Here is a 27,634-nt window from a genome sequence, read left to right as displayed (position 1 = left end):
CTGACTACATTTTATTTAAAACTCTAAGCAGTAGAGAAAAGAGAGACACATCTGATCCAAGACAGGTCTCACACTTTGGGGACAGCAGACAGCTGGGAAATTTCTCTTGATATGTGAAGATGAGGTCATTTTTTGATTTTTTTAAAAATTGCATTTCCTATAAAAGAATGAGATGGCCTAATGACCTAGATTAGTTCTAAGGGGTAAACACTGATCTAGGTTGAAGGCCATGTTCTAACCACATACCAGTCATCTTCTCCTCTCAAAAACCTTAAGTACTGTACTCATAACCCTCTGCCTCAACTGAGATCCTGTTTACTTTTAGTGTATACACTGTGCAAACACCTGTGGTTACATGATCTTTCAAGTCAAAAAAGTAATACAGAAAGGAGAGTGAACTCTATTCCATGCATTCTCAGTGATTACAGTAAGAAATGACAACCAAGGACACAGGAACTTGTAGAAAAACCTAAATAAGAAGGAAAGTCTCAAACAAGACTGCAGCCAACAAAGCACACCATGAAGAAGGGTCCCAAAGACACCACAATTGCAGAAGAACAAGGGAATGGAAGTGCACTTTTTGTGGTGCTGGAGATTGAACTTAGGGGCTTGCACATGCCAGGCAAGTGCTCTATCACTCAGCCAGCCCTTTTTATTTTTTTAATTTTGAAAAGGTCTCAGTAAGTTTCCTAGGGTAGCCTCGAAGGCAGATTCCTTTTCTCTTAGTTTTCTGAGTAGCTGGGAGTATAGGTGTGGGCTACCATGCCTCGCTGGGAATGGAATTTTATACCCATGATTTGGAACCAGTAAGAAATGTGTAGATTATTTTCCCTATATTTTATGTTTAGGGAGAAGAGGGAAAGGGGTTCTAAACTACTATGTAGAATATCATTTCTTTGGGAGGAAAAAAGTTATGTATGGAAAAAACTGGAATGATATACCTCAAATTGTTAATAATTGTTGGGGAGGGAATGAGGTTGTAGATGAGTTTTCTTTTTTGCCCATCTGTATTTTCTATAAGGAACATTCTATATGTGAATATATATATATATATATATATATATATATATATATATATGTGTGTGTGTGTGTGTGTGTGTGTGTATTTAGATATATGTAGATACATAAAATGTATATTATGGGAACTTTTTATAATACATTAAAAAAATATTCTTATCCCAAAAGTTGTTTTCATGTTAAAATTGCTCTACTTTTATACTAGAGTTCTCTATGTATATAACTATGAAACACTAACTTCAGATTTGCCTGTCTAGTACTTCTCACAACCCCAAACAGGGTACTGAGAAATCCTATAAAGGATGGTTATCTACATGAGTATTTTGTGAGAGTTTAGAGGTCCAAATTGTGGAGAAGGCATCCTAAGAGCAACATTTAGGCTGGGCGAGTGTCATCCTAAGGAAACAGTACTCGTGGACATGGTCCACCTTAATTTCAGCATGGATAATGATAATGTAAGGAGCTGCAAGGCTGAGAGATGAAGGCTGGCCTCTGCTGACTGGCATGAAGCAATGGCGATGGCTCCTGGCAGGGGTCTCCCCACTCCTGGGACCTGATTCAACAGGCTCAGGCATGCAGCCTCTCCACACGGGCCAGTCAGTGCCCACTCTGCAGCTCCTCTCTGGATAGCACCAGCCCACTGTGTGCCAGCATCTTGGAGTTATTATTTTAGAGAACCCAACTAATTGCCACTTCTGGCTTATGAGTAACTCCAGCCTGGGTGTGGCCCTTCTCAGGAGTTTCAGAGAGGTTTCTGTCTTGCTCAGGTGGGAGTGCACGTGCCTCTGTGATCAGGTCCTGTGTTGAGACCACATTCAAGGTGTACTTGCCCAGGGGACCTCAGCACGGTGGAGTCTGCAGGCAGTGATGTCTGCTGGAGCCAGACGAAAGACAGGGCCTCAGCAGACAAGACCTTCCCTGGGGACTCCTGGCAGCCAAAGAGCTGGTCTTCTCTCAGAAAGCCACAAAGCTGCCGAGGAAGCTCAGAAGCTTGCCTTTCAGGAAGGCCTGGCTTTCCGTTCAGTCACAGACTCTGTTGAAGATTTGGAAGTGTGATGAAATGAGAAAAAGAGGGGCCAGGCCAGCTGGAGGTAAGGAAGAAAGCAAGGGTGGCCAAAAGGGTGAGGCTGCTGCGGAATCCCAGGGACAGAGCCCGTGGACCTCAAGAATCTTGGGTGATCGATCCTTCCTCTTCCTGAAAGGAATGGATGTTTCTAATTCATTTGTTTGTTAAAGCACCTGCTAAGAAGCTGGTGCTCCAATGTCTCTTCAACAACCCAAGAGAGGAAGTATTATCCTTCCTCTGAATATGAGGAACCATCTCAGGGTCACATACTTGATTTGCTTGAAGTCACTAAGCAGGACTGAGACAGTTGCCTTGGTCCAAATAGATGTCACTGCCCAGGTCCAAGGTCCTTTCAGGTCTGTCAGTCCATCCACAGTTGTCTCTCGCTGGCCACACTCAGAGCTGTTTGGGTTGAGTCACATGGGCTATCATCTCTTGAATTTGCTATCTGTAACCTGGGGCTGACTATCGAAACCTCAATAAGGCTCTGCTTCCTCCTCCATGAAGCATGGCCACCTACCCCACGCTACGCTCTGAGGAGCAAGTCAGTGCCTGTGTGGGCCCGAGAGCCAGACAGGGAAAATAGCACAGAGGGAGCAGCAGCCGAGCGGCCGTTCCGCTTTCAGATCACTTGCTCTTCAGCGGTGAGACTAATGGGTCACCACTTGACAAAGCAGGTGAAAGTACAACATAAACTGCTACAACCTCCTGTCAGTCCTCAGCTCATTTCTTCCCCGGCTCTTCCTCTCTCAGTGGATAATTAGAAAGCACATTTGTCACAGTCGGGAAGTGGATATCACTAATGTGACTCCCAAATTTATTGCAGATCATTAAACATTAACTAGAGGTGCAGGATGCAGAGTCTGGTAAGTGACATTCCTTCACAGAAATTCCTGAGCTTAGAAATCTTGTTTAGTTCAATTGCATCACTTTAGGGATGGAAGAAATCAAGATCTGGGAAGGTTCACACTTGGGCCAAGAAGAAACCCGTGTATTACTTTCACCTGAGGCTTCTCTCCTCAATTTGCTGTACTTCTTCCTGCTCATGATCAACTTTCTTCTCACCCACACTCCAGGTGTGTTTGAACAATGAGGGACAGCTTTGAAAGTGTCATTTTCCTGATATAGAGGGCCATCCACTGATGTATTCACCCACCCTCCCAGGAAGGTCGGGGTTCTGCTCCAACCTAGAGCCCCACTTTAGTCTAACTGCTGCTTTTTCTTTTGTTTGCACTGGATTTCTGGCCCAGGCCAGTGGTAACTATTCTCTCTCTCTCCTTTCATGTGTAAAAATCCATTCAGCAGGTCCTCCTTATGAGAAGTTTCAGTTACCTGTGGTCTAAAGAATACTAAATGGAGCCGGGTGTGGTGGCGCACGCTTGTAATTCCCAGCATTTGGGAGGCTGAGACTGGAGGATCATGGTTCTTGGACTTCTTGGACAGCCTCCGCTACTTAGTGAGGCCCTCTGCAACTCAGTGAGACTTGGTTTCAAAATAAAGAATAAAAATAGGGCAGGGGGTGTAGCTTGGAGGTTGAATGCCCCTGGGTTCCATCCCCAAACCCTCAAAAAAAAAAAAAAAAAAACTAAATGGAAGACTCAAAAATAAATCATTCATAAGTTTCAAATAACTTTGATTATACTACATTGTTATAATTATCCTATCTTATTATTAGTTATTGTTCACCTCTTGCTGTGCCTAACTTGTAAGTTAAACTTTACTATAGGTATGTGTGTCTAGGAATAAGTATAGTACATACAGCGCTCAGTACTGTCCATGGCTGCAGGCATCCACTGGGGGTCTCAGAATGTTTCCCCTGCAGATATTAGATCACCGTATTACTACTGTGACACTAAAAATGCTGAAGTCTGGTGAATTTCCACCCAGACAATTACCAGGGACAGAAATAGTGAAATGAGAACAAATGGGAGTGACCCAGAAGAAGAGAGAGAGCGCGCACCCAGAGAGACCATTTGCTCTGGAGCCGGCCTGTTGAGAGGCACTGTCTGGGGACACTGAAGTCCCCTGGCTTATGTCCTACATTGCTGAGAGGGGAAACGTGCCTGGAAATCTAGGTGTGCCCTAAATTAGTGAGTGAAGATCATGGCTGCCAATGTTCGGCAGAGCCAAACCACCAACCTGAAGCAAATCTGTCTCAAATGTTGGGTAATAGCCATACTGAGCAAAACCATGCCGCATGGCATGTGGAGGGCTCAGCCTCCAAAGGAGCTTGAAAATTTTAACCATAAAGATAGACTCAAATTAAATCCATGTGACCCGGAGCGCAAGGGGAGCCCCAGTAACACCGCACGTTCACTGCTGCAGTGAGTACTTCTAATGGGTCCATCTTCTGCCCGCTTTTCCTTTGGTAAACACTCCTTAAGCACATTGTGCCTGGCACCCTGCTACTCTGCTTGGCATGGGGATCAAGTAGGGAGGCAGAGAGAACAGTCTTTGCTACATGGAACCCACAATCTTGGGGGAGCCAAGGTCACCTATGAACGTGGGCAGGTCTGGGCGGGCACAAGGAAGCAGAGGCTAAAAGGGCTGGTGGGGGAGCCACACAGAAAGCTGCTGGGCCTCAGGGGTCGTGCATCTGAGAGGCTGCAGGGGGGCGCTCAGCGTGTGTGTAGAGCTAGACAAAGCCCCGAGGCCGCTCAGCAAGGAAGGAGAACCTCGCAGGCTGTTTAGTTGAACACTGTGCTCTGAGGGTCTCTGCGCGTAGGATTTTTCTTTCACAAAGCTTATCCTTGCTGCGTGTGGAAGCCGGATTGATTCAGGACACAGATGAAAGGGGGAAGCGAGAGCCTTTGTGGCAAGTTCAATGGGAGATGTGTGGGTGCCCGATCAGGTGGGGTGATGGGGAAATAGAGAAGAGCTGTACACCAGATGTCATCTGGAGCCAGAATTGACATGTTAGTAGAGGTTGGAAGCTGAGGGTGGTGTGGAAGCCATGTTTATGAAGCATCTCTGTGTGCTGGGGACAGGGAGGGGTGGTCCCTGCAACTAGCCATCTCTGTCATGTTTCAGGTCCCTGTGCACCCACTGCTAAGAGTATTGGCCCTAGGTCAAGGGTGCCTTTAAAGATTACAGAAAAGCCTGCAGTGGTACCAACACTGTCGTGGTGTTTTCAATAAGCAATTTCTTTGGAAAGGCCTAAGCAGAGTTAAGCCTGCTTCTGGAAAGGCTTTGAGGGAATATAAAGATGAGATTTGATTCCTGCCACAAATGAGCCCTGGCCTATTAGGGAAGAGAGACAGAGCCAGTTATACTTCAGTGAGAAGTGAAGCACTTAGCAGAGAGAAAGCAGAGCCAGGGCCCCTGACATGTGGCAGGGTACCAGTATACAGGTATCTGCCAGACATGGGGTGGGGAAGGCAGGAAAGACCTCAGGGAAGGAGTGATGCTTATGTTGAATCTTCTAAAAGACATCTCAGGGCATGCTTGACAGAGGAGGAGGGAGGTGGAAGCACATTATAGACAAGAAACAGATGTAGTTTAGTTCTGGAAAATATATGTGCATGGTCTAGTCTGGCCAAGGCTTGGGGTATGAGGATAAGAAATGACAGAAGAAGGTAGACAAAGGTTGATGGCAAAGGCTGAAGACTCTGGCCTTGATTCTAGAAATTAGAAATTACTAGAGGGCTTTCAACAGGGAAATAGCATAGCCAGCTTGCATTTCAGTGGTCTTGGGTACTCATTAGATGGGTACTAGTGAAGGGTGATGTATGTACAGAGCCCAGGTGGGGCTCCGATGTGGTGTCTACAAAAGATGTAGCTGGTTATTCAGAGGAATTTATGACAGATAAGGGCGGGAGAAGGGGAGCTGGTAGGAAAGGATGATTGTAGACTGCCCTAGGTTTAAGCATTTAATGGTACCTTACAGCAAAGCCGAGAACAAGGGAGAAAGGGTGCCATTTGGGAAAATAAAATCCCTTTAGTTCTGGACATTTTAAGTGTGCGTTTTGTAGGACATCTTATTTATTCATACCTTATCTTGTTCCAGAGAGGATTTAAAGGGAGATTACATAAATGCACAGAAGATAAAAATAAATATATGTGGAAAATAAAACTAGAAAGATCAGAGGAAGCTAGGAATTAAGTTAATGCAAAACATGTGCTATAAGGTCCTTACATTTATAAGAAATGGGTCACAAATGCTTTCTAACAGGCAACATAGGCAAAACTCTGGGGCCCAAATGGAAAAGTCATCACCATCCTGCCCTCAACCCTGGCCTTTCCCTAAAGTGCACGTAAGAGAGATGTTCTCTGTGGCACTTTTAAAGAGGAGGCGGTGAGCGATGGGGTGAGCAAGTTCTTCCTCAGGATCTGCCAGTGACTATAACAGCACATTCTATAGAAATATTTCTTGCACCTTCTCCAATGGAGATTCATGGTGTAAATTTAGGAGAATCCGGAAGGGATTCAAGGATTGGAAATTCCCCTTGCATATTGTCTCTCTCAATACCATCTTCACACCAAAGACTGCAAGTTCAGTTAACCTACCTGAAAAATACTTGGGAAGCAGTTATTTTATGTGCCAGGACATAGACTGGCCAAGTTGGTTGGGCTTTTGGTCTATAGGGGAAGTAGAAAGACAAAATCTTAAGGGAAGTTAAATTTCTACCATACCACGTGTGTCTCATGCAAAGTCTCTGGTGTTCTGCCAAGTGGAGAGAGTGAAATGAGAAGAGAGATGACCTGGGTCAGGTGATCATGGCCCTGAGATGCAGGAAAGGTCAGATTGGACTTCCATGCTTGAGAGACATCAGGAGGTAATGGTGAATGAAGGCACATGAGATGGCTCAGGGGTGGAGTGTGGAGAAGCAGGCTGAAGGGGAAATCCTGGGGCACTGCATTTCAGGGACAGGTGTGAGGACCTATCAGTGGAGAAGAAAGAAAGAGAGCAAAGGGAGAGAGTGCTATCCTAAAAGCTGATCGAAAGGTGGTTTGGAGGAGTCAGCCGGGTGTTGGTGGCGCACGCTTGTAATCCCAGCATTCGGGAGGCGGAGACTGGAGGATTGCAGTTCAAAGACAGCCTCAGCTACTTAGCAAGGCCCTTCACAACTCAGTGAAACCCTGTTTAAAAAAATAAAAGGGCTAAAAAATAGGGCTGGGGTGTAGCTCAGAGGTAGAATGCCTCTGGGTTCCATCCCCAGTACCAAAAAAAAAAAAAAAAAAAAGGAGAGTATAGTATGTATTTATGGTAGTTCTTTTTGTTCTTTAGTTCTTTTTGTAAGTTAATGTTTTAGTTGAGGGTAACAGTAGGTGCTGTAACAGATAAATCTTAAAGACCTCAACGGCTTAACCCAGTATATGTTTATTTTCCATATGAAATCAAAAGTCTGGTTAGCCTGCGATAGGTTGGAGGTTCTGCCCCATGCAGAATGAAGCTGCCAGGTGTCTTGCCAGCTTGTGTGTGCACTTCTGAGGCCACCTGGGTTTGCCAACCTCTACTTGGCAGAGGGGACCTGAAAGAGGATGGCATGTAGGGTAGTTTCCTAGGATCAGTGGGACAAATTACTGCAAAATAAGTGGCTTAAAGCAGCAGAAATCTGCTTCCAGATCTGGAGGTGAGATACTCAAAATCAAAGTGTCAGTAGGGTCGCAGTCCTCTAAAGGTCCTGGGGAAAAGTGCTTCCTTACCTCTTCCTAGCTTCTGTGGTTGTTGGTATCCCTTGACTTATGTCAATTTAGCCCCTCATCTCTACTTCCATTTTCTTTTTGGGAAGAGGTACTGGGGATGGAACCCAGGGGCATTCTACCTCTGAGCTACACCTCCAACCCAATTTTCTTATTCTTTATTTATTTTTTTTAATTCTTTTTTTTTTTTTTTTTTGGTGGTACTGGGGGTGGAACCCAGAGGCTTTCTACCTCTGGGCTATACTTCCAGACCTATTTTATATTTTATTTTGGAAACAGGGTCTCACTAAGTTGCTGAGAGCCTCACTAAGTAGCTGAGGCTGGCTTTGAACCTGTGTGATCCTCCTGTCTCAGCCTCCCAAGCGTGGGGATTACAAGCGTGCGCCACCACGCCCGGCGCTTATTCATTATTTTTGAAACAGGGTCTCACTAAGTTGCAGAGGGCCTCACTAAGTAGCTGAGGCTGGCTGCGAACTTGGGTCCTCCTGTCTCAGCCTCCCAAGCACTGGGATTGCAAGTGTGCGCCACCACGCCCAGCTGTCTACTTCTGTTTTCACTTGGCCATCTTTCCCGAGTCTCTTTCCTTCTACAAGGTCTAAGACACCATTCATTAGATTTAGAGCACACCCCAATCCAATATGGCCTCGTCTTAATTTACATTACAAAGATCCTATTTCCAATTAAGGTCACATTCACAGGTATCTGCAGTTAGGACTTGAAAGTACTTTTTTGGGGAACAGTGTGCAAGAGGTTTTTGTGGGTCACATGTCGCTTCTGTGCACACTCATCTAGTTGAAACCTAGCCCTAGAGTCCTATCCTAATTCCACAGAAGGCTGGGGAAGGTGGTTCCTGTGCCCAGGAGGAAGAGGAAGAGGCGGTGGAGAGCAGCTGGTTAGCTTCAGCAGTCAGTAGAGCAAGTGAGATGGGGAAGCAGATTGTATTATGGGGATGTGGCAGAGACAAGATGAAGTGTGTCACAGTGAGGAGGAGCCAGAGAGAACCCTGGGTGCTAAAGGAATTTGCAGGATGAGTAAACTCTGGGTGTGCAAAGGGGACCCTGAGATGTGGGAGAGGTCAACAGGGGGAAGATATATGGGGGGTGAAGCTGATGGATAGGATGTGAGCCAAGGACACCAGTAGAAGAAACCAGCAGCTGGGCGTGGTGGCGCATTCGAGAGGCTGAGACCGGAGGATCGCGGTTCCCGGACAGCCTCAGCTACTTAGTGAGGCCCTCTGCAACTCAGTGAGACCCGGTTTCAAAATAAAGAATAAAAAATAGGGCAGGGGGTGTAGCTTGGAGGTCGAATGCCTCTGGGTTCCATCCCCAGACCAGAAGGAGGAGGACGAGGAAGAGGAATAGGAAGAGGAGGAAGAAGAGGAACAACCAGCATAGGTCTGAAACTTAATATAGCAAGGTGCAAATCCCATGAAATGCCAAAGGATAAAGGAAAAGAGAACTGGGTTTTCCTGGCTTTTTAGGCCTGATGTGTGATTTCTCGTAGATTCACCCTGGGACATACTTATTTTGCACAGGTCAATGTATATTTTCATGTGCTCATTTACACATTACACTCGGATAGGTTAGGAAACCTTGCAAGGGCAGTTTCTCTCTTCCAAGTACTGCTGGACATTCCCAGTGTGGTGAGCCTTAGAGTTCTCATAGAAATGCTGGCTTGACCGAAAGACCGCTGGCTGGCAATGTAGCGAAACAGTAATTAACACCTGGTGGGCTGTAATTACACATCTGCTTTGGAAGGAACAGCGGCAGGCACAAGGGCAGTGACTAGCGCTTCCAGGAGGGGAAGTGTCACCCCGGAGAGAGGCTTGGCGTTCAGAGTACAGTGTTCACAGGTAAGGAGGTTGTCTGTACAGACCATGTTTGGGAAAGGTGAGACACACTACTTCCTCCTTTTAAGCAGAATGATGATAGCTGTGTCATGCAAAATGGCTTGAGCGGCATCCTGTGGGTGGGTGAGTAAGTGGTTCTTGAGCAAAGAACGATGGGGCACAATTGCCCAGTCACCAACAAAACTTGCAGACGACTTAGTGTAAGAGACTGACAATGAGCTAAATACTTAAGAATACATTCTAGATGACACTATAAAAATTAGTTTGTTGGTCTTTTTTTTTTGACATTTCCTCAGTGTCTACTATGGACAAAGGCGGTATGTGAGAAGTATGGCAGATGGCATAGTACCGAACAGTAAGTACCTTCTAACAAACTATGGGAAATGAAGGGGCTGCTGATGGGGGATGACAATAATGTTACCAATGATAACTGTGATTAATATTACAGTAATATACCAAGCACTTATTGAGCATTTACTGTATCCCAGGAACTGAGCATTTTATACATTTTAAACCATTTGATCCTCCCATTAAGTTTATCCTAGATAAGGTCTCTATTATTCTCATTTAACGGATTGGAAAGGCATAGAGAGGTTGGGTAGTTAAGGCCACATGACTGTGATAAATGGCAAAGGGCAGGACTTCAAACCAGCTCACCTGTCTTGAAAATCTGGGGTGTAGCCATGATGTAAACTTGCTTTATAGCACATGTGCTCTTACCTGTTTTATGCACTGGACTTCTGCTTTAAGATTTCCCTTAAATAAAGGGCCTGGAAAGTACATAACACATGGTAGCCATTTTTTAGATGACCTATTAACATTGAGAAATGAAACAATCCATTTGGAAAAAGGACCATGTCTCCCTGAAATATGGGTGGCAATTATGACCTGCCAGCTCAGAATCATAAAGAACATGACTGAGAGAGGCAGGGGAAAAAACCTAGCTATACAAAAATGGTGACATAGAAAAGCAGGAAACCAAGAGTGAAAGGGAAGTAGAGAGGTGAACTAGTTTTTTCTTAATGCCCTGAATCTGATTTTTATAAGCAGGCCTAGTGGCCCAAGGAGGGGAAAGGGTCCCCACTCCATAACTTCAAAAGCCTCCTTGTTGCTAGGAAGGCCCTGGAAGGAAAAGCTGGAGTCCAAGAGCCAAGCACCAAAGCGGGGAGGGGAGGGCAGGCTCCCGGTGAGCAGTGGGACCTTGGCTTCTTGTGCCACTGAGCTCCCGGGGAAGCAGTGACCTTGACTTCACAGTGAAGTCTTGCAAGAAAAAGAAAAGAAAAGAAAACCTTCTGTGTTTGTTGAATGCCTGAGAGCCTGGAGGCTTTTAAAAGGCTTTGCTGAAAAAGGACTTTTTATGTGTTACTTAGAGACAAATATTTCTTGCCAAACACTAGATAAAAAAAATATTCACAAAACTTGAGAGCTGGAAAGAATATTACAAGCTGCCCAGTGTGCCCCAGAGCAACTCAATGATCACCGTGCCCTCTCTGGAGACACACACGCACGCGTGCATGCACATAGAATCCTATGGAGTGTGTTGATTTGAACTTAGCATACTGTCCTAGCCCAATCTGGTTAGAATACAATAGCGTCCTGCACTAATATTTGGCAGCAAAATTGACCAAGACGAGTTATATTCCATACCGAAGTCCTGAAGCAACCTGGTGCGCAGTCTGAAAAATTCATCACATGCTTTCCCCATCAACCTAAGAGTTCACGCAGCCTTTTCACTTCAAGTCATCTGAACTGTGGTGCAAAATTTACTTTACCTTACATCATATTTTTAGTACAAACTGATATATATATATATATGTACTACTGGCAATAGTAGCTGTAATAATGATAAAATCACTCTTAATAACTATGATTTATTAAGTGCTCTCCATACAGCAGAGAGGTACTCACATAAACATTTCAAATGCATCTCATTAGTATGTTTTGCTTAATGATTTTTCATGGATATGTTTTACTTGTTTATTAGGAGTCCCCTCCCCTCACTAAAATGCAAACTCTGAAATGACAAAGGCTTTGTCGTCAGGTTCTCAGAGCAGTGCCTGACACACAGTAGGCATGCAAGTATGCTTTGAGCTGAATGAACTCACTGATTCATATTTACCTCTGCCTCTCTGGTAAGCACTCACTACTCACCAGCAAGGACTGTTTAGTGAATCTCAACACCCTATCACTTCCTGCTGCTGAGGGCTCAGTGATGGTTTCATTTTTACAAAAACAAATATGGGTCCATAAAAAATTTTTGTACCACAAAAGGACTCCGAGAGCTAACCAAACTTTCAAGAATGATTCACAACCACAGTGACACTTTGGAGTAATAAAGGAAAAGGGTTCATCTGCAGGACCCTAATACAATAAATGAATGAATAAATATAATGAATTCTGACCTGTGGAATTTTTTTTTTCTTCGCTACTGGAGATGTAACCCAGGGGCATTCTACCTCCGAGCTATACCCCAAGCCCTACTTTTTTTCAGTCTTTTTATATTTTGAAACAGTGTCTTTCTGAGTTGCAAAGGGCCTCGCTAAGTAGCTGAGGCTGTCTGCAAACCCTGATCCTCCGTCTCTGCCTCCTGAATGCTGGGATTACACGTGTGTGCCACCGCGCCCAGCGATGGAACAATTTTGACAAGATGTACTGTCATCACTTGTTCCAAGGACAAAGAACACAACTGCATACGCACTGGAGTGTTTTTCCAACTCAAGGTTGTCTCCCTTCACTAAAGTCCAGGCTTCCCCTGGATTCCGAAGCACCAGCATTTGCCTGCCACACTGCACCGTAAATGTATGCTTGCCTGCTTCCCTGGGCTGATGTCAGTGCACAGACAGGGACCCTGTCTGCCTCATTCACAGCAGTTATGCCCAGCACGGTGCCCAGCAGGTGCCTGTCTCATGGCAGGAAAATAAACATTTGTTGAGTCCTGCTCCTACACCACAACACTTTACTCAGCTTACAGCTTTACATTTGGGCTTCTGATAAATGCACAATGACTTATACAAGTTTATCATAAATTTCCTGCAGATGGATTGAGGCATATTTATAAATGATTCATTCATAGTAGTTATTTCAACTCTATTAAGAATGACAGTAAGAAGAGGAAATGAGCTCAAATAAAAAAATACTGGAAAACTGTAGTTTGAGATGAGAGTCTAAACTATTAAACTGAATTGGTATGTCATTTAAAAATTTCTACAGTATAACCATGGCAACCTAAAACTCATCCTAAAAGAACCAAGGTTGTTAAACATCAGTATAGTCACACGCTACCTGGTTTAAATACTCTATGAGTCAGTCTTTTCTCTCCCTCCCTCCTTCCCTCCCTTCCTTCCTTCCTTCCTCCCTCCCTCCCTTCCTTCTTTTTTCCTTTTTTTTCTCTTTCGTTCCTGGTTGGTATTGAGGATTGAATCCAGGGGTATTCTACCTCCGAGCTACACTCCCAGCTGTATCTTATTTTTTATTTTGAGACAAGGTCTCACTAAGTTGTAGAGGGTCTCACTAAGCTTCTGAGCTGGTTTCAAACCTGCGGTCCTGGCTCAGCCTCCTAAGTACTGGAATCACAAGCGTGTGCCATCACACCAGGCTTGAGTATTGCTTTCTATGATGAACTTTCTCGGGCAAGTATTTGTTCTGCTGCTGACTTGGAGGTTTTTTCTTCATTCTTCCCATGTTCTCCAAGATAAAAGTGGATCACAGTGAGTTGACTTCTCACTCTGTCAGTTTGAAACTCATTTACTGCATCTCTTATAAAACCACTGGTGACAAAAATAAAGTAACAAAAGAGTTTGTAAATGGCCATGAGATCCAAGTTGGGGCTCCATCAGAACAATGGGAGAAAACATATGAAAAATGAATAAAGACATTTTACTAATTGACACCCATAAGGATTTCCTTATTAATGCCCATGGTGGCCCAAACGCTAACGGTCCACCACAACCAGTTCTCCTGGGCCTGGGCATACAACTTGAACTACATGTCCTGGCAACCTTACTGATGCTTAGTGTAGCCATATAACTGGATCCTAGACAACAGAAAGCACACAGAAGGAATGTGTGCACCCTCCAGGGCTGGTCCACTTGAACCTTCCTTGTCTGCTCTTCCAGCCTTGTCCCCTTCCATCTGACCGAATGGGGAAGCCTCCAGAACCCATTGAGGCCCAGTGTTAAATACAAGAGAGCTTCCTTCAGCCCTGGTCTCTGAGCCTGCAAGGGACACAGACCCTGCCTTTCCTGGTCCAATGACATGTGAGAGGTCTTTTATTTCTAGCCAGCCCCCCTGATATACTGCCTTTTGGCAGGGGAAATTTGTGCCCATCTTTATACAAGTCCAGAGGTCATCCAACTTTTATAAGAAAGAAGAAAAATCGAAACAGTTGCAGTATTTTTAAAGGCTCCTTAAAGTCATAGAAACAGTACTTAAATGGGGAAATTGAAAAATCAAAATTACATAGTCCATCCTTATGAGGCTGTAACATAGTTAAAGCACAAATATTATCACTAAGGGAGACACCCCTGGGTTCCCTGGGAGCTTGTTCCATCTGTGTTTGGCTCTTCTGATGGATGTGATAATGGTAATAACAGCACGCCAATACTGAGCAGTCACCGCCACAAGTGGACCTACTTGTGCTCTGGGTTCCCCAGGCATTTATTCATCCTGTTCTCAGCTGCAACATGGGCACTGTGTCATCTCTGTTTATAGCAGACAGAACTGAGGCACTGACAACTCGAGAGTCATTCAAGACCACACACAGCTAACAGTGTCAGGACCACCGGGTTCAAGCCGGGCAGCCCATGTCCAGAGTCCTTCCTGTCAACACCACTCTTTTTCTTGCCCTGTCACCCTTATCCCAGGCTTCTGGAAAGCAAACCTTACCCCTTTCCTTTCTATCTGATGAACACCTATAGGTCTCTTTTACATAAAAAAGCCACCTTTTTTTTTTCCCATCCATCAATGAAAAACTCTAGTTAGTTTGAACTTTTCCCATTTTTTCCCCCCAAATATTTTACTTTTTATTTTGTGGTACTAGGGATTGAGCCCAGGACCTTATATCTCCAAGCTATACTCCAGCCATTTAAAATTTGTTTTAACTTTAAATTTTTTTTATTGGTGCATTGTAGTCGTACATCTTAATAGAGTACATGATAGTAGAGGCATATATGCACACATCACCCAATTAACCGTACTCAGTTCCCACTCCATTTTCTCCCCCCTCCCTCCTTCTCACATTTGGCTTAGTGATTGAATTTGATATGTTCGTTAATGTACATCCTGTAGATTAGGGAATTTCCCTCTTCTTCCCTCCCATCCCCCTCAATTTGTCGCCTTATTTGCTCATCTACAGTTTCTCCTTCTTGGTCTAGATTTCCTCCTATGACCAACTTTCTCCCTACCTCTGCACATTAGGGAAAGCATCCACTTTGGAAAACAGTATAGATGATCCTCAGAAGAATGGAACAAATTTACCACATAATCAAGAAATACCACTTCTGGGTATCTACCCAAAAGGATGGAAACCAAACTAATAAACGAATGCATGTGTATCTATGTACATAGCTGCATAATTCACCATCGACAAACTATGGAACCAGCCAAAATGTCCATCAACAGATGAATGGATTATAAAATTATGGGATATGTACACAATACAATTTTACTCAGCTACAAAAAGAACAAAATTATGTCATTTACAGGAAAAGTGATAGAAATGGAGAACATTATGCTGAGTGAGATTAAGTCAGTCACAAAAAATTAGAAATCAGATGCTCTCCCCATTTCCTTAAACGTGGTTCTAAATCTCACCAGTCCAGGTTCTCCTTTGAAGGCTTCTGTTCTTTTATATATTTCGAATTGCATCACCTACAAAGGACTTCATGGGTCAAATGAAACCAACAAATAGTATTCCCCAAAAGAGTTGGCATGAAGATTAATACGGTTATTTGCTAAAGCCCTAAAAAAATGGAAGCAGTGCTTAAAACAAAGTGAGCCAATAAAAACCTTAGCTAGAGCCAGGCATGATGGCACCTGCCTGTAATCCCAGTACCTGGGAGACTGAGACAGGGGGATTGCAAATTTGCCAATCTCAGCAATTTAGTGAGACCCTGTTTAAAAATAAAAAATGAAATAGGACTGGGAATGTAGCCCCTGGGTTCAATCTCCAGTTAAAAAAAAACAAAACAAAAAAAGAAGCGACATAAAAACATTATGAGGATTTGCCTTGTATCTCTGTAATTGCACTGATGAACCTCACACTACTGACCACACTGCTTTTACTCTCTGCCTTAATTTTTTAAAGTCACTGATAAGTTCTCTCCTCCATCTTGGCATTTTTATTTTCTTTTAGGAGTTTCGCTTCCCCTTTACTGGGTTAGGAGTCATCTGGTTATGTTTAGTCCACCCTCTCAGGCACTGAGTTCATTTTGAATCTTGCTAGTTCATCTCGGTTTCACATCATCTGCAAATCAGATGATTTGGCCCTGACAGTCTTCATCTTAGTGAAACAGAGTGGGCCAGAGATGGAACCTTGGGATCCTCCACTAGAAAGTTCCCTCCTGTCTCTAATCTACTGTTCTATACTATCTCACCACCTGGGGATAGAAAAGGTCTCTAACCTGGCCACAGTAACCTCATGCCAGCATTCCTAAATGCATATATGCCATTTCTATAAACCCCAAGAGACTTTGGAGCTCAGGTTCCCATAGGCTAAGAGAAGAGGGAAAGTGTTACAAGCAAACGTTGGTTGGGATGGAGGAAGAGAGCAAGGACAGGGATGGCTGTGACGACCTGATTGTATTGCCAGAGTCTGATGCTCAGCCCTTGGGTCTGGAATAGCTGTAATTTATAAATCCTAAGGAAATATCAGCTCCTTTCTGCCTTTCTCGGATGCCCAGGGGTAGACTTTATAGAGTGGTGATTCTTAAACTTGAGAACGCACCAGAATCCGCTGCAACTCATGCTGCTGCCTCCCCTGAGCCCACCCTTCTGGGTTTCTCATTCGGTAAGTCTATGGCTTCAGAGTCATAGAATTTGCTCTTCTAAACAAGAACCCAGGTGATGCTGCTAGTTTGGAGACCACATTTTGAGGACCGTGAATTGAGAGCAAGTGGTGTGTTATGGTTTGAATACAGGATGTCCCCTTGAAAAGGTCATGTACTGGCAATGCAAAAATATTCAGAGGTGAAATAATAGATCCAGGGCTCTAATCTCATTAATGCCTAAGTCCACTGAAGGAGTAACAGTTTGAATGGATTTACTGGGTGGAAACTTAGGCAGGTGGCATGGCTGGAGGAGATTGGGGTTGTGACCTTAGGACTACATCTGTCTCTGGTTGGTTCATTTGTTCATATTCTCATTCTCATTTCCTTCCTTCCTCCCTCCCTCCCTCCCTCCCTCCCTCCCTCCCTCCCTCCCTTCCTTTCCTCCTCCTCCTCCTCCTCCTCCTCCTCCTCCTCCTCCTCCTCCTCCTCTTCTTCTTCTTCTTCTTCTTCTTCTTCTTCTTCTTCTTCTTCTCTCTCTCCCTCCCTCTCTCTCTCCCTCTCCCTCTCCCTCTCCCTCTCCCTCTCTCTCCTTCTGGCCATCATTAAATTGGGCTCTGCTGTCCTCTGCCACACTGTGCCATGGTGATGTCTGCCTTGGATTTGGCTGGCTGTGGACTATACCTCTGAAAGCATGAACTAAATAAACTTTTCTCCTCTGCACTGTTTGTGTCAGGTATTTTGGTTATAGTAGCGGAAAAGCTGACTAAAACAGGGTGTCAGGGAGAGGTCTGAAAACATCCAAGGAGGAGACAGTGAAGAACTCTAAAGAGAAGGGGCCTCTTAGAAGCCCTTCGTGTAAGCAGTGAGTGATTTGGCAGGAAAAATGGAGACTGTTTGAAGCCATTATTTGGTCTCTATGTCTCTGCATATATTTGTGATCATTTGATTTTCTTTCTGCTAATTCCTTCTACATATATGGATATAGCTAAGGGATCAGGTAAAAGACATACTAAGAAGATGGAGGGCAATGCAGAGAAAGGGCAAAAACAGCAAAACAGCAACTCAACTCTCACAGTGGAGAGTTGGTTAACCTTGGTATCTCTATGTTATTTTTTCAGACACATGTCAGAAATCGCAAGAGATGTAGTTAATTTGATGTAGTCAACAGAAGAAGATCAAATATATTTCTGGACTCAGAGGAAGGCTACAATCAAAGAAGCAGCTGACTGACTAGCAGGGACCAATAGATGAACCACTTATAAGCAACGAGGAATTTCAGGAAGGTTCTATACTGGCCACTAGTGAAATCACGAACAGAAAAAGAATAAATAGGGCTTTACATTCCCTTGGGTTGGAGGCAGTTATATAATGTTTCATTATCTTTCCACTAGCAAAAGGGAGAAGCCTGAGAGAGAAGACACCACTGATGTGTAATTGGTTTTGAATTTAGAAATATAAAAATGTAAGTCTTGTTTAATATCTAACTCCTATCCTCATGAAAATTCAGACTTGCCATAGGAATTCACCTTTGACATAACATAGAAAGCTTAGACTTAAATTGGGGTAATTCTGGAAAACTAAAAATGAGTGAAACAGATAAGAAAAAACCCATCTTGGCTGGACTCACAGGCTTCACTTAAATAACTCTTGGAAGGCTTGTTCACTCTTTCTGTATAGAGTTACCTAATGAACACATGCATCCTTCCCATCTTTCCGAGGAGGACTTCAAATTTGTAAAGATAACCTTGTATTCTCAGGAGTCTGCAGATTTTTTGTTTTTTCTTTTTTGTGGCAATGGAGATAGAACTCAGGGATGCTCTACCACTGAGCTATATCCCAAGCTTTAAAAAATTTTTTCTATTTTGAGACAGGTCCTTAAATTGCCCACACTGGTCTCAAACTTGTGATCTTCCTGCTTTAGTCTCCTAAACAGCTAGAATTATAGGGATAAGCCACTAGCCATGGATGTGGGCTTATTTTGAAAAAGGTCTGTGAGATATTTGCTTCCAAAGAAATCATAAACACAACAAATGGGAGTCTGAATTCCTGGCAGTCATCATTGATAGAATAGTCATTGGGAGATGCCTATGTCACTTTCAACAGATTATCATCAATATGAAAATACAACATTTAAAATAGCCTCAAAACTTTGGGACCAGCTGGGTGTGGTGGCACACACTTGTAATCCCAGCATTTGGGAAGCTGAGACCGGGGGATCTCAGGTTCGAAGTCTGCCTCAGCTACTTAGTGAGGGCCTCTGCAACTTAGACCCTGTTTCAAAATAAAAAATAAAAAATAGGGCAAGGGGTATAGTTCGGAGGTCAAATGCCCCTGGGTTCCATTCCCAGACTCACTCTTACACACACACAAACATACACACACACACACACACACACCACCACCACCACCACCACGACCACCACCACTACCACCACCACCACCATCAACAACAACAACAACTTCAGGACCCTTGGAAGGATACACAGCCCTTATTTTGAGAAACACCTTTTCTATATTATAAATGAATGAGCTGGTGCACTCAAAGCCTGTTTACTTGATGACTGCAATACATTTAAAGTAGCTAAAGTAGGCTCCTCGTAGCTCTTTGCTCACCTATGCCCCAGAACCTCTTCTAGGTGAAATCCAGGATGCCAAGGATTATAATGTCTATCATTAATTTTCATACAAATAAATAGGAAGGACCAATTACAAATGCTTGCTTTGGAAACGTTAAGATGAGAGAAATGAAAAATCCCTATGAATCTTGGCCTGGCTGAAAGAGCCCAAGGTACTGAGGAGGTAGAAAGGAAATAGGCAGATAGGGAAGAGGCCTTGGTAGAAAAAACTTAATTTCCTGAGGGGTGACGAATACTAATTAACTTCCAAGGCTCCTAAAAGATACCAGCTCTTCCATGGTTCAGAGATAAGAATGACCAAAGCTACACAAAACCATCTGTTTACTAATCAACAAACCCAGGAGACATCACTGGAGCAAGTCTGACACTCCTACTAAAAGGAGCCCCCTCAAAGGACATGCAAATATCCTATGCAAATTTTAAGGACTGCCTCCTAAACTCCAAGCAATAGAGGACATGCCGAGATATATAAACCCCTAGCACAGTCACCAGGACGGGTTACCTACTCTGGGAACCCCTCCCCGTTGGGGAGCTTCTCTCTCTCTTGCAGGTCACGTTAGCTTTGAGAGAAGGTGGGGTGCAATTGAAAGCACTTGGCCCGGGATACACTCGGGTAGTGACCTGAAGGCCTCTGCTGGACATCAAGGCCGAGTAGGGCCCCTAGGGATGACCTGACTTCCTTTCTGGCAGATTGCGTGGACTTTGGGAGAAAGCAGCTTGCAACTCAAGGCACTTGGCCCGGGCTACACTCAGGTAGTGACCTGAAGGCAGCTGCTGGACACCAGAGCCCTGATAGCCCTTAGAGGTGTTCTGCCACTTTCCCTATTCCTTTCTGGCAGATCGCGTGGACTTTGAGAGAAAACAGCTTGCAACTGAAGACACTTGGCCTGGGCTACACTCGGGTAGTGACCTGAAGGCAGCTGCTGAACTTCAGAGTTCCAAGAGCCCCTTAGGAGTGTTCGGACACTTTTCCCTATTCCCTGCTGCTTCCAATAAACCTTTTACTCCCTTCCTGTGGTCTGCTGGTGTCATTCTTGGCTCACCACAGACAAGAATCCGGTAAGGAAACGCCGAGTTTCTTCTCAAGAAACTCCATTTCATCTTAAGGAAACGCCGTGTTTCTTCTCAAGAAACCCCGTTTCAGTACAGCACAGAGGACAGGGGACACTGGCACTTTGACTGCCAGTCCTGGGCTGGATGGCAGCCCTGCTCCTTAGTAGCTGGGGGACCCTCTGTAAATTGCTGTGCATGGCTGTGACCTGGCGTATGCTTCAACAATGCCTCCTTCTTACTGAAGATGATCATCTGTTGTTACAATATTTATCATGTGCCTAGCACTTACTAGCCTGTCCTATTGCTGCTGTTACTATCATTCTGAGTGGGATTGAGACTACAACAAATAGTAAATGGTTTTCTTTAATCTGAATGAGTTTACCTAGTGTTAGTCACCTTAGGACATTGTTTGAAATAAGCAGTAATGGCTTTGATCCTTAGTTCCCTTGGAAATAAATAAATAAAATAAAAAGTTTTCTTCTACAGTGGGCTCAAAGCTCCTTCCTAAACAGAAGAATACTCAGAGCCCTGAGGAGCTGATGACTCAAACACAATGGGTGATAGTTTGCATACTGCTTTGCATGACATTTGCATGCTACTGGTTCTTTTTTTTTTTTTTTTTTGCTTGAAGTGAAAATCCGCCCACCATCTGCTTTGCTAGTCCCTGAAGATGCCTAAGGTGTTGAGTTGGCTGCCTTTGCCTGGAAAAAATAAAGCAAATGGAGAGCGTCACACAGTTACTACACGTGCCACTATGGCTAGTTAGCCTGGCAGCACAGAAAGGGAAGTCTGTCCCAGGCTGGACCACAGCGGGCCAGCACCCACACCACTGTGGACCACTCTCCACAGAGGGTGGCTGTTGACTCAAAAACCAATAAGTCATAAACAGCATCAGGCAGTGTTTCCTGAAGACAACGCAAGTACACATAGGCCTGGTGGTAAATCAGATGCTACATACAGCTGAGCGGTTTAAAAAATAGTCCCTGACCACTAGCAGCCTCCCAACTAAACCCAAGCCAAAGCTTCTCACTTCTGGGTGTGAATAATTATCAGGTGGTAAACATTTTCAACCAAGGTTTCTTTTCACCGTCAAAACTGTCAAGAAATAAAAATCGGCACTTAATCAACCAGGGGGCTGTTTCCAGAATCTTCTGTCAGCTCTGATCATTTGTTTCAGCCTGGCCCTTGGCTTCATGATGGTCCATTGGTGATGATGGGCCTACATTTCTGCAGACAGGAAAAAGTTGACTCAGTTGTTCTTTCTTGGGAATAACTGAATATTCTTGTAAACTCAAATACCTGTAGTAGAGCCTTAGTATGTAAACTAGGTAATAAGCTTATAAGAGGATATCAAGTATCTATTGTTTTTAAAGAACTGTAAATGGCAACATCATGATGTCCTATAAATAAGCCTTTAGACAGCACATACAAATGCTATAGAAACTTGACCAATTAGCTATAAAACCCCAAATCCACATGTGGGGTCTGAATACTATGGATGTAATTATGCTCATTAGGTTTTTTTTTTTTTTTTGCGGGTCTGGGGATGGAACCCAGGGTCATTCGACTTCTGAGCTACACCCCGTCCTATTTTTTATTCTTTATTTTGAAACAAGGTCTCACTAAGTTGCAGAGGGCCTCATTAAGTAGTAGCTGAAGTTGTATGCGAACTGTGATCCTTTAGTCTCGGCCTCCCAAATGCTGGGATTACAAGCGTGCGCCACCACGCCTGGCTTAGGTTTTATTATTTTTTAATTTTTATTTATTTATTTTTTGCAGTACTGGGGATCGAACCCAGGGGCATTCTACCTCTGAGCTATACCCCCAGTCCTATTTTGTATTCTTTATTTTGAAACAGGCTCTCACTGAATTGCAAAGGGCTTCACTAAGTAGCTGAGACTGTCTGAGAACTGCAATCCTCCAGTCTCAGCCTCCCAAATACTGGGATTACAAGTGTGTGTCACCATTAGGTTTTAGAGGTACTGCTTTATAATAGGATACTTTTTATTTTGTACTTTACAGCCTTATTAAGAAAAAAGTATTTATTGAGCTTCCTAAATTATTAGAAATAAATGTAGGGCTGGGGGTATAGCTCAGTGGGACAGCACTTGCCTAGTATACATGAAGCCTCGGGTTTGATCCCCAGCACCATACAAAAAGTAAGCAATAAAATTTTTAAAAATAAAGAAAGGTAAAACATCATATTTCTATGAATATTTAGAAAAACAGGGACCTTGGCTGAATTAAAATTTCAAAAACCAACTCTTAAACATTTGCTATAAAGAACAACCTTTACAGCACTACTTTACTTTCCAAAAGCATCACTCCCACAGGATAATCTGTAGAATGTCAGAAACATTAGAAGTTATCTGTCCAAACCCACCATCTTTATAGATGAAGAAATCAAGGTCTGGTCTGTCACCCAAGGGAAGTCGGGGGGGGGGGGAGTAATAACCTAGACAATGAGCTCTGGGGGTGGGTAGGTTCCTGGGCAGGGGACCGGAGCTCCTGGATACAGAAATCCTGGCTAGGCAGATGTCTCTACTAGGAAGCTTGGAGCTTCGAGGGAAAAAAACAAAACAAAACAAAAAGACTATGTTTAAAAATGAGGAGCAGGCATTAGGGAGAGGCGGAGATGAGTCTCAAAGATGAATAATTTAACATAGAAATTAAACATAACAATTTAACATAGAATCAGGGCATGGATGTTAACTTCTGAGTCTAGGTCCTGGGGAGTGAGGGCCGGGCCTCTGGCCCAGGGAGCAAGTGCTCAGTCACTTCCCTAGTCCCTGAATGGGCAAGGAGAGCAAACTCAGCTTAAGGGAAATGGAAGTAGACAAAGGCAGGAGGTGGATGTGAGCATGACCGCCAAGTCATTGATCCAGCCCTGCTCGTTGAGAATAGAAAGGAACTGCCTCCACAGAGGCTTGCTGTCTCCACGCAAGCTCCTTCCCCACAACTGAACAAGGCAGCCAGAGTCTGGTCCCACTGCTGGGTGTGTTCTGCAAGTTCCCCATTCCTGTCTACAGGCTACGAGGACAGACAGGGAAGGAAAGGAGGAGAGGCAGATGTGCTGGTGACTTAACATCCGCCCCCTCCTGGAAGGGCAGCCTTCTCCTGCGTCTGTGTCCAGGCAGGCGGAACTCGGTGAGTGGCATTTCTAGAGCTTTTTGTCAACGGCATCTAGCGAGGTTCAACCAATGGGAAACCCAGACAAGAAATGAGCAGGTAGGGAGAGAATTTCTTAAAATCCTACTGTAGCTCTTGCCCAGTGGTCCCTCACTAGTGGCTCCCCTCTCCAGACTCTGTAATATTATTTCCACCTTCATCCCTACAGACCTAGGGTGGTCAAGTTCTTCCTTGAAGACCTCCAAACCCTGGCCAGTTCCTTTTTACTTCTTCATTCACTACTGGTGCATCTGATTTGGAGTCTGTCTCTAGTCAGAACCCCGACCAGACAGTGAAAAGAAGCAGCCATGGATAAATAGCATCTTATACATACTTCCATTTACTGGGCAAAATTTTATGCTGAATACTGAGATGTCACACCACAGAAAACAGAAAATCTACATGTGCTTTCAAAGTAAATGGACCTTCAAAAAGTATCCATCTTCCAGCCCCAAAGACTGCTGCTTTGGCAGTTTTTCTCTCCTTTGTTGTCTGGGATCTTCAGCAGGAAAGACGGAAGAAGGAACGTTTACTGAGCAGAATGGAGACTACCCAGGCCTACGTCCCCTGCTTGGTCAATGGCAGTAAAATCAGAGTAAACTTATTGATAGCTTCAAGGGGCTGGTCTTTCAGGCTACAGGGACAGCAGCAATTACAGCTGGTGAAAAGGAAGAAGAAAGGGGTGGGGGTCAGGCCTCAAGAGGGGCCAGAATGAACAGGAGCACTGACCCAAGGTATGGGGCCTAGAGGAGTAAGAGAATCCCAAGAGCAAGGCCCTCCTGGGGAACTGCTCACCCAGTTCTACCAGTAGTACTTTTCTTACCTTCAGAACAAAGAATCAGCATTTAGTTTGATAAAGTCCTGCTCTATAGCCAGCTATTCTGCTACTAAAGAAACAGAGAAGTATGCAATACAGCTTAGAACAGTTTTCATAGTCTGTAAGTTAAATACGCCCCAACCCAAAGTCGAGAAGCATCAGTTATTTAAAATAAAATTATTATTTTTTAAAATTTTTTATTGGTGCATTGTAGTCATACATCTTAATGGAGTACAAGATGGTAGACGCATACATGCACACATCGCCCAATTAGCCCTTACCCAAATCCCACCCCATTCCTTCCCCCTTCCCTCCTTCTCAAGTTTGACTTAGTGATTGACTTTGATGAGTCTGTTCATGTATAACACAAGAATATTTGATTCTCTGACAGTGCTGGATAAAATAAGGGCTAGTCATAATCTCTTACAGCAAATTCCCTCTAACTGAACCCGAAGAGATGAGACTCAGCCTCTAAGAGTGTGCGCATAAAAGGAGAAACTTCTGAGCATAAAAGGAGACATTTCTGAGCTCCTGGAAGGGGACAGTGCAAAGTTACTGTAGATAAGCACCGCTGGGAAGTCCTGCCAGGTCTTGCTGCAACACCCGCTCCATTCAGAGCCCTCTCCTCCCTGCTCATTTCTCTCACATGCTTTGTCTCTGCTAAGCTTCCATTAAAAACAGGTTTTGAAGTGCACACACACACAATCTGAATACAACTGGTTTAAACTAATTGCAGAGGTGTGTGTGTGTGTGTGTGTGTGTGTGTGTGTGTGTAACCTGCATGTTCCTAAGTGCATTTTTATTAGGCTGTAGAAGGCTTGTTTCTTAATATCTAATTCCAAGCAGAATTCCTTCATTTCCAACCATATGATTTTTATTTTTAAAGAAAGGATAAAAATTATCAGAAGGCATTAGAAATGAGTAAGAATCAGAGAAGTAATTTGCTTACCTGCTGTCCCCAGCATTTGCCACATACAGCTTCCCCAAAAGGCAAACCACAATGAGGGCTGTGCACCCGCCAGATATATTATACGAACTCCTCTCTCGCTCTATTTGTAGGTCCTGGAGAACAAAAGAAAGTTAGTGCTAGATAGTGCAGGAACTTGTATTGAAGGTTCTCTTAACCTTGCTTTCTCAACACAGTCTTACAAGTATGGAGGTACTTCAAGAAGGGACAAGGGCATCCTTAGTACTTGTGTTTCTACCATCTAATGAGCATTTCTGGAAAGGGCAAGAAACAAAGGAGAACAAAGAGATATAATCACACAAAATCAAGAAAAAAGTAAATCATATTCAATAAATGTCATAGCTGATAGAAAATTTAGTCTTTGTATGGACTGACTGAGCTGCCACGTGGAACCTAGATTAAAGAGGCTAAGAATGCCAAGTGCTTGGATCCAAGCAATGTTTTTTTTTAACTCCAAAGCCTCGAATAAATAGTTTCTTTTACAGCTAGATAAAAGAGGGGACTTGGGGAACTGTCTTCTATTCCACACAGGCAGGAGTCAGCCCATGACTTACAGATCACACATAGATGCTTCTGAACTCTGATCTGACTTCTCTTCCCATAGCCGCTAATTCACAATGGTGACACACTCATATTGGTAACAGCCAACGTTCTCTGAGCACTTCTCTATGTGGGGCAGTGGGCTAAGCACTTTACACACTCATTTCATCCTCAGGACTACCATTATTAACTTCATTGTTCAGATGTGGGGGAATGGGGTAGACTGCCCATGGTTACCTGGCCAGAGATTGGATTCCAACCAGATTCTCTCCCCTCCAAAGACTGTGTTATTTCCTAATGAAGCATCCCCAGGAAAATTAAAAACAGACTCAAACTTTCAATGACAGATGTGCATCATCAGGACAGATGCCTTGGTGAAATTTTGTGTTAGTGGCAGGAGTCAGGGTTGTGTAGTCTCAGAAAGATTTAATGATTTTTTAAATTTTTATTTGGCCACACTGAATATCAAGCTAAAAGTTATCTTCCATTGCTGGGGCAAAGGAAGAAAAGGGTTGGGTAAAAGTTACAGGAAGAGCAAGAAATGGTGCCCTGGCTGATTTGTGACACTGTGGCAGGCAGAAGTAGGGCCACAGTACTTTTGTGAGTCTTAGAGACCCACAGAGTTAGAGCTCAGCTGTTTCAGCCAGCCTCTTCATGAACAGAGGGAGCGAATCCAGTTATCCAACATTTTTACTAGCGACTGCTATGCTCCAGGGGCCAGAGATGGCGATAAAAAGACAGATAAATCACCAGCAGCGGGGAACTGCGAACAGAAGAGTCTCAGCTGAGGGCACAGATCAGGAGCAGCATACTGGTTAGAGTAAACAGAGGAACAAAGACCAGACAGAGGAGGATAAACCTGCATATTGAAGGTGAACTAGTTAAAAAGATGGGGGTGCTGAGGAGCCCCGGGGAAGGCACGTGAGGGAGGATTGCAGTAAGGGAGCAGGCAGCAGCACAGAACACTTCAGGAGGGTCAAGTAAAAGACCACTATCCCTTGACCATTATTAGATTTTACAATTACTTTGTATAAATTTACAAAAACTCTGTATAAATTGGCTTTCCTAAAGAAATGTCCTGAAGATTAAATTTAGATGGCATATGTGTACATGTATGCGATGGGAGGTATTATTAGCCTATGTGGATTCTTCCCAGTCTAGAAGCTTCATGATTGAGAGTGGTGACCTTTCTTGCCCGCTTGAGACCGTTGGCACCTATTCCAGGCCAGGAAAATGGTAGTTTATTAAGTATCTGTGGAATGGACCAATTTGAAGACGCTTGGGAGGCTGACACAGGAAAATCGTACAGGTTCGAATCCAGCCTCAGATATTTAGTGAGGCTCTCAGCAACTTAGTGAGACCCTGTTTCCAAATAAAGTATAAAAAATAGGTCTGGGAGTATAGCCCGGAGGTATAAAAGCCCCTGGGTTCCACCCCCAGTACCACAAAAAAAAAAAAAAAAAAAAAAAAGAATAGAAAAGAAAAAAATATGCTTAAAAATGCTGGGGCTTCCAAATTTTCTCCTGACCACTAGCCTTACTTCTCTTCTTTACTCTGAGAAATGGATTCTACAATTCACAAATGAAGAGTTTACCATGCAAATATTCACTGGGACGCTAATAAAACCGGAACCCTCGCTTCAGTCAAACACACAGCACGGACGAGAGTGAATGAGTGGTTACGAGAGCCTGCTCAAGGAGCCCCAGAGGGACGAGGACCAGGAAGGATTCTCTCAAGGAAATAGAGGAAAGGGGAAACATCAAAATGTCACAAGTTTGGTGTTTAACCTCCAAAATATAAAAACAGAACCAATGAGCCCACCCACAAAGGAATATTGTGGTTAGATTTGTTATTTTTCTTTGGCATTTAAATAACTCATATAAAGGTGGTAT

At 43.8% G+C, this 27,634-nt stretch overlaps 1 protein-coding gene across 1 annotated transcript in view; it reads right to left on the bottom strand.

Annotated features, from left to right (window-relative positions):
• PPM1H (protein phosphatase, Mg2+/Mn2+ dependent 1H) overlaps window positions 1–27,634 on the bottom strand; it is a gene marked incomplete at both ends in the record, with an annotated part of 281,266 nt that overhangs the window by 111,033 nt on the left and 142,599 nt on the right. The window contains one exon of the mRNA XM_080705408.1: window positions 25,185–25,297. Coding sequence (XP_080561534.1) covers window positions 25,185–25,297 — 113 coding nt within the window. The remainder of the gene's footprint in view (window positions 1–25,184; window positions 25,298–27,634) is intronic.

Source organism: Muscardinus avellanarius (genome assembly GCF_963383645.1).
Source record: "Muscardinus avellanarius genome assembly, chromosome: 11".
Classification (NCBI taxonomy): domain Eukaryota; kingdom Metazoa; phylum Chordata; class Mammalia; order Rodentia; family Gliridae; genus Muscardinus; species Muscardinus avellanarius.
Note: the sequence above shows the minus strand (reverse complement) of the source record. Positions and strands in the feature narration are given on the sequence as shown.